This window comes from Talpa occidentalis, unplaced genomic scaffold (assembly GCF_014898055.3).
Source record: "Talpa occidentalis isolate TD23 unplaced genomic scaffold, MPIMG_talOcc4v2.1 talOcc4.12, whole genome shotgun sequence".
Classification (NCBI taxonomy): domain Eukaryota; kingdom Metazoa; phylum Chordata; class Mammalia; order Eulipotyphla; family Talpidae; genus Talpa; species Talpa occidentalis.
The window spans coordinates 3,788,301-3,799,970 of NW_023601212.1; the positions used below are offsets into that span (position 1 = coordinate 3,788,301).

An 11,670-nucleotide genomic window follows, 5' to 3' on the forward strand; every position below is an offset into this window, starting at 1 on the left:
GTCTAATTCTCATAACTTCAGAACTGGCATAAATAATTTAGTCTGATTTTACAATTAAAGATGTATTCTATTGATAGTATATATTTTAAAAATCATGACAATAATGACTTTTTGTGGTTTTTAAGTGCCATAAAAAGAAAAGACATAAAGCATCCCAGAATAGGGAAATTATATGAGTAAACTGAATTTGATCAGTCGATTTCTTGTGTGATTTCCGTCTTCTGTTAAATTATTCAATTTCTGGTCACCAGTAACATTTGAGCTTACATTGCCATCTGCTGGAGGAACTTTGTCAAATAAGTACTGCTACTTAGTTTAAAATTAAACACCATTTTGCTACTGTTTTCAGTAGGGTAGGATTCACATTAAAATTTAATGTGAACGTTTGAAATCTAATAAGAGAAAAAAATTGGGCTATCATATCAACTTGGAATATGGATAGACACATACAGAATGCACTCTGGAAAAACAGACTGACCATTGCGAGGGGCTTGGATTTAAACCCAGGGGCCAGACCATTGTCCACTTCACCTGGGTTATTGTAAACTTAATTTTCTGGTAGTTCAGCTCCAGATGTGATCATTTCTGAAGTCAACATAACCCTTAAACTCATGTATACTTTTATATGACAAGATGTTTTTGCAGATAATCCATAAGTGGCTTGTTTTTACCTGATACGTTTGTACATATTTTTCCTGCATTTATTTCTAATATTTTGTAAGTACCCAATTTCCTGCTTTAAGCATTTTCCTAAAGAAAAATTCATGCAGATTATACTTTTCTTAATACTGAACCCAGCATACACAACAGTTAAAAATAATTAAGGACTTATCGTAAGCATGTATATAATGTATAAAAAACTGATATCAAAGCACAGATTATCTCTGACTAACTGAGGACAGGATCATGACTTAGTCCATGGACTGAGAGCCCTGCTGCTCCCGACCAGACAATCTGAGGAAGCGGCCCCCGTCACATTGGGGTTGCTCTGCAGCTGAAGAGCCTCACCAGGGCCTGCTTTATGTCCTTGTTTCTGAGACTGTAGATGAAGGGGTTCAGCATGGGGGTGACCACCGTGTACATCACCGAGGCTGTTGCACTATCCCTGGAGTTGTGGGTAGCGGCGGAGCTGAGGTACACGCCGAGCGCCGTCCCGTAGAACAGGGAGACCACGCAGAGGTGAGACCCGCAGGTGGAGAAGGCTTTGTACCTGCCACTCACCGATGAGATTTTCAAAACAGAGGATACAATCTTAGAGTAAGAGTAAAGGATGCCACTGAGAGGAATGAGCACCACAACCCCCGTTGCTAAATATATCACCAGCTCATTGAGGAAGGTATCAGAACAGGCAAGCTGGATCACCTGGTCCAGTTCACAGAAGAAGTGAGGGATTTGCACCTGTGAGCAAAAGGACAGTCGCAAAACCATTAAGCTGTGTAATAGAGAGTGCAGAAGACTTAACACCCAGGATGCAAGAAGCAGGAGGCCACAGAACTGGGGGTTCATGATGACCATGTAGTGCAGGGGATGGCAGATGGCCACAAACCGGTCATAGGCCATGACTGTCAGGAGGAAGTTGTCCACACCTGCATAAAATGTGAAGAAAAACACCTGGCTGAGACAGCCCGCGTAGGTTATGGCTTTGTTCTGTGTCTGGATGTTCAGCAGCATCTTGGGGACGGTGGTGGAGGTGAAGCCGATGTCGGCAAAGGACAGGTTGGAGAGGAAGAAGTACATGGGGGTGTGCAGGTGGGGGTCCGTGACGCTGGCCAGGATGATGAGGAGATTCCCAGTGACCGTGACCAAGTACATGGCCAAGAATGCCCAGAAGAGGAGGGGCTGCAGCGAGGCCTCTTCTGAGAGCCCCAGGAGGGTGAACGCTGTGGGGTGGGTTTGGTTTCCTGGCGCCAGGTCGCTGGTGAGCCTGGGGGATGGAGACAGAAGTGATGGAAACTTCACCACATCAGAGCCGTCAAGACATGAGTTTAAATGGTGTGAGTTTATTTTAAATACATTCAGCTAATAAATTTCATCTCATAGAGCTAGTGCCTCTTACATTAATTTTCAAGGCGGTTGAATGGCCCACCTTCTCCTGATGCTGGAATAATTAGCCATTCTTACATCCAATGCAAACATTTTTCCAAGTCAAAATTTTCTTTGAAAATTTCCTGAGATTTTCTTTTAAATATGTTTGACCAATTATATTATTCAAATATTGTTGGAATCATGGAGAAAAAGCATTCAGAGTGACTTTGAAAAATCCTAGCCCTAGGGTGTCCCTGGTGGCCTAGGATTTAAGTCTCAGGCTACCACTGGGACAGCCTGAGTTTGATCTCTGGCCACAGAGCTGACCCACAAGGTGCAGCAGACCTTTCCTGTTTTGCCAGCTGCTCCCCTCAGCAGTGTATTTCCATAGATTAACATGGTGTGCTCCCCATTCTTGTTGCTGATGAATTCTCATGCCCTGCACCTCTGGCCTGCACCCCAGTTCTTGTATGCATACACAATAAGTAAATAAATATATTTTTTAATATTTTATATAATTCTTATATCAAATCTTTCGGTTGTGTTTTTTTTTAAGAAAAATCCTACCCCCAAACAAGTATTCCTCTAAGTACACGTGGGGTCTCAGTAAATGATATTTCATATGGTGATTATTATTATTAAGTAAAGTAATGCAGTTGGATGAAGAGGTAGAATCTAGAGGAAACTTGTAGAATCACTTCCAATTAGGAGACTTTGAACAAAAAAATCTGAAGGATTTTATATATGAAGGATTTATCAGTGGCAACAATATATCCATGAGAAGAACCTTTGGGTTTTTGGAAATAGCCAGAAAAAGATGTCAGTACAGTGTTCCTGGCAGAGTTACAGAACCAGAAGTAGGGGTGTGACAGGAGGGGGCGCTCCAGGTTGGGGGGAGATGAGAGTTGGCAGGAGGTCCCGACATCCTGCTGTCGAGCAAAGTCCCTGCACATGACGTACATTTGCTGATCTTCTAGTGTTACATGTGCTATAACTAAGTGTGAATATTATGTATTACATGTATCAGTTATCGATAATTTAATCTCTCCATCCATTTCTTTCACATTTCATCTAAATTGTGAATGTTTGATTACAGAAGACAGCTTCCACTTGGGATTGATGTCTAATCTGTGCTTCTCTTTACTAATCATAAAGATTATTTCCCTTATTTCAACCACACACACACTTTCTGATACGTGCTTGGCATTTTGCCCTTTGCATTGAGGCAGAGCTGAGAATTGGAAATCAAATCACCAAAGACAACGAAAATAGGAAATGATTTACCTTTCAAAGAATCAGCTCTCCAGAAGTGTTGTAAAAAAGTTATTTCCCCTGCATTTTAAGACACTGGGAACCTAAAAACAAAGAATCTTGGCTATTGTATTCTTATTTATTTATTCATTTATTTATTTGTAACTGACTTAATATCAGGGTACCCCCACCAGGTATGGCCACCATAGTGCACGCACACCCACTCACCCCTATTCCACCACCTCAGACCATTGTGCTTCCTTCCCACCTTGTTCTTATCCTTCCCCGGCCTCCGCCCTTGGTGTCTCAGCTTTGTAGTCAGCTGTCAAGGGTTAATTTCTAGCCTTGTCTTCATCTGCTAATTTAGTTACTTTATATTCTACATATCAGTCACACTATCTGACATTTATCTTTCTCATGACTGATTTCACCTAGCATTATGATTTCAAGCTCCATCCATGTTGCCACAAATGGCACAGTTTATCTTTTTGATTACTGAGTAGTATTCCACTGTAGCTCTATATACTACATCTACTTGATCTACACAGATTGGGATGTTTCAGCTGTAATATATAGTGCTGCAATAAATATGGGAGTACAAATTTTTTTTCAAATTAGTTTTGTGAATTTTTTGAACAGATACTTAGGAGTAGAATTACTGGGTCAAATGGCAGTTCCATGTTTACTGTTTGAGACACGTCCTCTCTTCTCTCTGTGAGGGCTGGGCCAGGCTGCACTCGCACCCGCGGCAAGTGTGGCCCACTGCCCTGCATCTGAACAGCATCCTGTCAGGGTCAGTTCCTTTGCGCCGTCTGCTTCTTGGCAGGCCCCAGTGTCCTCGCTGCTAACTGAAATAGCTGATTAGGAGATAAAGGAATAGTTGGATGAATACAAATAGTGTTTAATAGTGAAAGTGTCAGGGTCTCTATTTAGAACTTTGATGATGTATCTGTGACCAGAAATATGGCATAGGAAATTTAATTCTTGTTTATATCGACAGTCTTACAATACAGTTGGTTTTGCTATAGATCAGTTCACTTAAAATAGAAGTTCCTAAGAAACTATCCATGATATTAAGTGAGAAATTAATGTATTCACTGTGCTCCGACACCCCACTCTGACTTACTTTAGTTGGGAATAGTAGCCAAATAAAACATATTATGTGAGCTATATAAAGACTATGGTCTCACAAAAATAATGACAAGTTGAGAAGAAAGAGAGGGAAATACTAAAATAGTTGTGGAGAAACGCAAGAGGAAATTTTCATATCCTGAGACTCACCTCCATTAGGGGGTCAGACCTTAGTTTACGTGCATGAGGTAGAATGGACTCAGTAAAGCACATCAGAAAAGTTGTGAGTGCATTTCTGAACACACCGTGGAAGATCATTTACAGTTCTCTTTTTTCAGTTGTGTGTACGCGTGTACGTGTGCATGTCGTTTGTGTGTGTGTATGTGGGTAGGTGAGCTGCATCACAGAGTAAAGGCAGGTCTGACTTTAGGCCACAGTAAGAAGAATCTGGCATCATCGCATACAGGAGAGAAGTATTTGAAAGGTCAGTTCTTGCTAATGAGGGAGAGACCATGTGAGTGAGGCCCCAACTGAAGGGCCAGGCCGGGGGGAGAACAGTTCCTTGGACACCAGGGCCCCCAGGCCGACGGACCTGCTGTCACTCCACTCGCCTGTGGTGGGGTTGACAGTGGGATCCTGATCTGAGTGATGTTTTTGTACCTGTTCCCCCTTATGTGACCACACGCTGTGACATGATGCAGTAGTGGCTGAGATTGTCCCTTCTCTGGTTTTTCAGTTTTGTGGATTGATTCTTTGCTTCCCTTGGGTTTGTGTTTTGATCTCTCTTTTGACACAGATAAACTGGTCTTTGTTTTGCTCCTCGTCCAACAAGCAGTGGCCTCCCCAGACAATATTCCATAAAATCCTGCTTGTGTCCCAACAGTCTGTCCCTTTCCTCCGTGTTGTTCCTGAGACCTTCATATCCCACATGCACTATTTCCTTGTGCTCAACCCTCTCTGTCATAATGTAACATCCAAATGAGCAGGGACTGCAGCCATTTGCCCACATTTGTGATTTCATCATATAGAAAATACGTCAAGGAATTGTAATCCATACAACAAATTGAATACCGGGAAAAATAAAGCCTGGTTAAACATAGCAGAGCAACATGAATGCATTAAGCACAGTGAAGTACAAATCTAAGCTTTGTGAAGAATAGGTATAAGAAGAACTTAATTACATCTATGTGGTTCTCTAAAAAGTAAATTTGCAAAGATTGACTATGCAAATTAGGAAATCACAGTTTTCCCAAAGCAGTGAAAAATGTACATCCATTTTTACGTGGACTGGAGTGGGGAATTTGGAAGAGGTTGTTTGAGGATACACACTTGAAGGTGCAGGATGAAAAAGGTTCTGGAAATCTACTGCACAGTGACATAGTCAACAGTACTTTCTTATAAACGTCAAAGTTGTTGAGAGATTATTTCTTAATTGTTTTGTGACAAAAGGAAACATTAATTGCATGTAGTGATGGAGGTGTTCGCTAGTGCTGCAGTGATAATCATATTGCTGTATGTGTGTGTATATATATATATCAAATCAACATGTTTTCTCCAACTTACACACTGTTTCATCTCAATGAAATCTCAATGAAAATACAACAGATGAAATCCCGAAAGTCAGGACACATAGTCATGAGGACAAACAGATGTAACATACGAACAAAATGTGTACAGCAGGTTATTGCTTATAAGAGTGTAAGAAAACTGCCCATGTTTAAAATTTATCATTGGAAACAATAGGATCTGCAGAGGCCCGCACAAAATTGACAACTTTCAAACATTTTGTCCAACAATCTATACATAGGTGGGAGCATTAAGTGAAAAACACTCATTTTGAAAAACTTCAATTCTGTTTGAATATTTCAGCACAAATCAGAATAAAAATTAAGACTCTGTAAGTAAAAAATCTGTCAGAAGGAGCACAGTTTATAATAGATAAAATCAAAATTCTAAGAAGCAAAACTATGCAAATTCTCCAGTAATATTGTGGTTGCAAAGTGAAACTCTTTAGATCCCCCAACAGACATTAAATAAAAGTATGACTCGTGCGCTCCTAATATGAGGGAGGCTCCTCAGCTGCTCTGTGAGGTAACCTGCCCCCATTAGTCTGGATCCTCCTAATACAGATCACCTGCCCCTACACTCCATCCTAAAAATGAGACCCTCTCTTCAGTGCCTGCCCCATCACATTTAATACTTTCTTTTCCCTCTGCATCAATTCCGAACCTTCTTGGCTGTGTCCTAACTTTGCTGGAACCGTGTTAAGCCTCCCACTCCCCCTTCAGTCTCATCCTAACAGATTTTCCTTCCTGTCTCTTCACTGTCAGCACCATCTCTGTATTGTTGAGAGCAGTGGACAGTTTTGAGTCACAAATTAAGTAAATTAGTTATAAATTGACTAGTCAGTCAAGCAAGAGAACAAGGGAACCTCTTGTGCCTGGGCCTGGTTTGATCTCTGTGACCTGAGGCAGAACTTCTCAGTTTGCATTTTCCCTGGATCTGTCCCAAGTGCCTGCTGGGCTCTGAGACTCACCTGGGTGGGGGCTGTGAGGGGGGCTTCTCCATGGAGCGTCTGAGTCCCTCCTGGACGCTTGAGGATGGATCTGGGCTGTGTCACAGACAGGATTTCAGGAGGGCGCCACGGGCTGGTCCCTGGGCAGAGGTCGGGCTCCACAGACAGGAATCATGTCCTCTCCGGTCCCGGGTTGGACAGTCTGAGGGACCGAGGGAGACAGGGTATTTACCGCCCTCCACACGGTCTCATTAGCCACACCTCACTCTCCTGCTCCAAGCTCTGAGCTCATGATTTCCCTGTGGACACTGGACTGGACAGAAGGAAAGTTTCTTAATGATTCTCTGATCCCGAGAGACTGGAGTAGATGTCAACTGCATCCAGCTGTTGTAGCTCCTTTTTTCATGAACTCCTGCACTTTCCAGAGCTGTATCCACCCAGCACCTTATTCTTTTTTTTTTTTTTAAGATTTTTTTTTAAGATTATTTATTTATTTATGCAAGCAATGGGTACAGTCAGAAGCACAGGAGGGTGAGAGAATTCACCAGAGCCAGAGCAGGGAACAGAACAGGCAGACTGATGAAACACACTGCTGAGGGGAGCAGCGGGCGGCAGGAGAGGTCTGTGCGCCATGTGGGACCCTCACCGGAGCTGGGGATAGAACCGGTGCTGCAGAGGCTGCGGGCAGCTTCGCAGCCCAGTGCTCACCCACTGCGCCACCAGGGGAGGCCCTCACCCAGAACCTTATTCTAACTCTGTGTTCAAGTTTTCAAAATGTCTGTGCCTGAGGAGCCCGTCTTGATTTGATGCCCTGGATCATCAAGGCACAAATGTGGTGGGGCATAGCCCCCTCCCCCCAATATGTCCAATAGTGCTATTCCTCACTCAAAGAAGCAGAGAACCGAGTTCCTCTAGATAAAACCTTAGAAACCACACCTCTTGTGTTCATGGCACTTTTGCAAAAACAAGTAGGAATTTCTTTTTTACTATTTATTGTGCTGTGACTGCAGCAGCCTTATGTTTGAGTCTCCTGAAGGAAACGACTGCGTTCCTAACCAGCTAAAGAGTAAAGATTTTTTTAACTGCCACACTCACTGTGTGCACCTCCTTGGGCCCCCAAAGATTAGGCACATGTCCTGCTTAGAGCACAGGGATGTGCTAACACACATGCCATGCCACTGCCCCATGGGGCGCTGCCCATAAAAGTCCACTCCTGATACCAGGCGTCACCATCCTCACAGGTCACTGTCCTCATCCCGAACAGCAGTTGTCTCAGCAACCTTTGTATCATGCCCAGACTTCACTGGTAAACCAGGGTCTGTGACAGCACCAGTGAGGCAGGAGCAGGCATGACAACGGTGTCCAAGTGAGGGTCTCCGTTGCTTTTCTAGCAGCCAGCGGAAGGGCTTGTAGTGAGTGACCTGTGACTGACTCGTCTCAGTACTGAAAAATCTTTTGGAAGACAATAGATTTTCCTTAACTTTCTTGTCCGTAGTGTCTATTTTGTTGCCACACAACACAGTAGGATATTTTCACACACACCCCGTGTCAGGTCTCTATTGCAAGTTAGACACATTCTTGGAAAAAACTCAGTGTCACATCAGACAATCTGTTGGCACGTGGGCTTGGAGTAACAGCCTCTCTCTATCCACCAGGTGTCTCCTAACCAGCTGGGCACCTCACGTTGAACTTGACACGTCTCAGGGGGTGTGGAACAGGAGAGGATGGGCCTCAACACCCCACATTTCTTGTGTGTCTTTAATTGTCAGAATTAGGTTGTGCAAATATGTCCTCCCTTTAGTCGGCTGTCTTAGTGTTGTGGTGATGTTTTCATGTACTGCACAGAAGCATTTTGGTTGACATAGTCCCAATTATTTATATTCTACTTTGTTCCCCTTGCTGCTGCAATCAATCCACAAACACACCTGAAATTTATATTCTAGAGTGTGTTGCCCAAGTTTGCTTCTATATGTGTTATGCTTTGGGTCTTACATCAAGGACTTTTATTCATTTTGCATTGATTTTTGTGTGTTTGGAGATGGAGTCATCTAGTTTCATCCTTTTTTTTTTTTTTTTTTTTTTTTTGTGGGACCCTCGCCGGTGGCCGGGGAATGAACCGGTGCTGCAGAGGCTGCGAGCAGCCTCGCAGCCCAGGCTCAACCGCTGTGCCACCAGGGGAGGCCCTAGTTTCATTCTTTTGCATGAATGTCCAGGTAGCCCAATGCCATTAACTGTAGAGGCTCCTTGTGCCAGTGTATATTTTTGACTCGCAATTTGTAGATTAACTGTTCCTATAAGTCTGGTGTATTTCGGGGTCTTGATTCTATCCCATTGGTGTCTGTTATCATTCCCGACCATTTTAATTACCCAGTATTGTTTTAGTTATTTTAGTTTTATGGTATAGTTTGAAGTCTAGTTTGTAATAGTTTTTCCTTTTTTGTCAGAGTTGCTTTGCTATTCAGGGAAGTGTGTGGTTCCACATGATGTCAGGAATGTATTTTCAGGCAGAGCCCAGATGGCTTCATAATGGATCCCAGAGCAGAGAAAAAGACGGTGGGACAGAGAACACAGCACTTCACTGCACAGTATCAAGCAGACTTGCAGCATTGGCAACCTGGGTCCCTCAGTGGACAGCAGGGCTGGTGGCTATGGTGGTCATTGCCTGTGGCCATTGCCTGTGTAATGGGCACACTACCCACTTAGGTGCCTCCTTCATACCCAATCCCACTGAGTCCAGAGATTAAATCCTGTGGACTAGGCCCAGCTCCAGTCACCAGGAGATTCAGTCTGTTGCAGGAGTACCAGAGGGAGATGGGCGTTAGGTCTTCTTCCAACTGAAGACCAATTGGATCTTGCTGTGGAGAGAGAGGGGAGGAGGTGCAGGTGACAGAGTTCATGTCTCAGCAAACTGAGACAACATTTAAGCCCCAGACTCCCCACCTCACGCCAAGGTGAACTAGAAGAGAAACAATCAAAACTAATCCAGAACACCCCAGCTGTACACCTGGAAATGAGGTGACATACTTAGAAATCAAGGAACACCTGAGCACAGGAAGGAAAAACAGCAGCAGAACAGAAGTTCTTGCTCATAAACAGGGGAGAGAAGCAGAGGAGTCTCAGTGACGTGGAGCAACAACATTAAATACACCCCTGAGTTATGGGAGGTGACTCAGGGCAGACAGGCCGCTGCGAGACCTTGGAAAGAAGATAAAGGGGCTTCCCTGGTGGCGCAGGCAGTTGAGCACAGTGCTGTGAAGCTGTCTGTAGCCTCTGCATTGCTGTTTCGATCCCTGCCAGCCTCGGAGCCGCCCACGTGGCACAATAGACCTCTCCTGTCTCGCCCACCGCTCCCCTCAGCAGTGTATTTCAGTCAGTCTGCCTGTTCCTATTTCCCATTCTGTCTCTGGTGAATCCTCACACCCTCCCACATATCTGGCCTGTACCCTGGTTCTCGTATAAATAAATGAATAAATCTTTAAAAAAAAAAAAAGAAGATAAAGAACCAGAAAGTCTTCACCAAAGACATGGACAATATTAAGAGAACACAAAAGACTGTCTGAATGTGAATGAACACAAGTATACAAAGTTTTTTAAATAGAATTAAACTGCAAAGATAATAACTTCAGAAACAGAGGATCGAAATGTATAAATCACCCACTTAGGAAAACAGAGAGAAATGAGACACAGACACAGGAAAAATAAGGAAACAACCAAAAATGTCAGAATCAATGAGAAGTAGAAATATAAGAACAGTGGATAACCCAGAAGATGAAGGAGAAGGGAGGAGGGACCCTTGTCAAAAAAATCATAGCTGAGGGCCTCCCCGGTGGCGCAGCGGTTGAGCGCTGGGTTGTGAAGCTGCCCTCAGCCTCTACAGCTCCGGTTCGATCCCTGGTCCCTGAGTGAGGGTCCCACATGGCGCGCGGACCTCTCCTGCCTCCCGCTGCTCCCCTCAGCGGTGTACTTCAGTCCTTCTGCCTGCTCTGCTCCCCGCTCTGGCTCTGGTGAATTCTCTCACCCTCCCGCGCTTCTGACCGTACCCAGAGCTTGTATTAATAAGTAAATAAATCTTAAAAAAAAAAAACCATAGCTGAGAATTTTCCAGATCTAAAGAATGAAATAAGCATGAATGTCCAGGAAGAACCGAAAACACCCAAATTAAAAAGTGAAAATGACCTACACTCTGACACCCCACGGGTAAAGTGTAAAAATCAGGAAAAAGAAAATAATTTTCAGGAGGCCTGAAAAAAAGAGGATTTGCAAAGGCATCCAAATTAGGTTTTCCTCAGATGTTTCCCCAGTCACGCTCCAGGAAAGAAGAGAAAGGAAGTGCTCATAATCCTAAACACAAAGACTTCCAACCAAGAATACTCTACCCTGCAAAATTATTCAAATATGAATGTGAATAAAAGCTTCCCCAGGCAGAGAAGCCAATGGAGTTAATCACCATCAGGTCTCCCTGCCTCAGGAAAACATGAAACAAAACCCTGAGCAAAATGACATGAACAGAAATATTATGGGTCAACAATAAATCACCAATGGAAGGAAGGGAAGGACAGAAGTAGGGACAGTGAATATTAGCCCTGGGCACGCGTGGGTACTGTGATATGACAAGATTTTTCTGCAGGTAATCCATAACTTGCTTGTTTTTACTGATACAGTTGTTCATATTTTTCTTCCATTACTTTCTATTTGTAAGTACCCAATTTCTGTATTAAACATTTCACTAAAGAAAAACTCACAGACACTGTGCTTTCCTTAATGCTGAACCCAGTACACAGAACAGTCAAAAATAATTAAGGAAATGC

The 11,670-nt window shown here is 43.5% G+C and overlaps 1 protein-coding gene across 1 annotated transcript; it reads right to left on the reverse strand.

Annotated features, from left to right (window-relative positions):
• Nucleotides 1–972: 972 nt before the first annotated feature.
• Nucleotides 973–1,812, reverse strand: LOC129145433 (olfactory receptor 7A10-like). The gene is made up of 2 exons (XM_054692918.1): nucleotides 1,464–1,812; nucleotides 973–1,178 (listed from the first exon to the last, which is right to left on the reverse strand). The coding sequence occupies exons 1-2, from the start codon at nucleotides 1,810–1,812 to the stop codon at nucleotides 973–975; spliced, it is 555 nt and encodes a 184-aa protein (XP_054548893.1).
• Nucleotides 1,813–11,670: the final 9,858 nt, after the last annotated feature.

Coding starts and splice junctions, on each gene's coding strand:
- LOC129145433 (XM_054692918.1), bottom strand. CDS start 1,812: ATGTACTTGGTCACGGTCACTGGGAATCTCCTCATCATCCTGGCCAGC. Junction 1,179..1,463: donor CCTGCTTCTTGCATCCTGGG/TGTTAAGTCTTC, acceptor GCGGGTCTCACC/TCTGCGTGGTCTCCCTGTTC.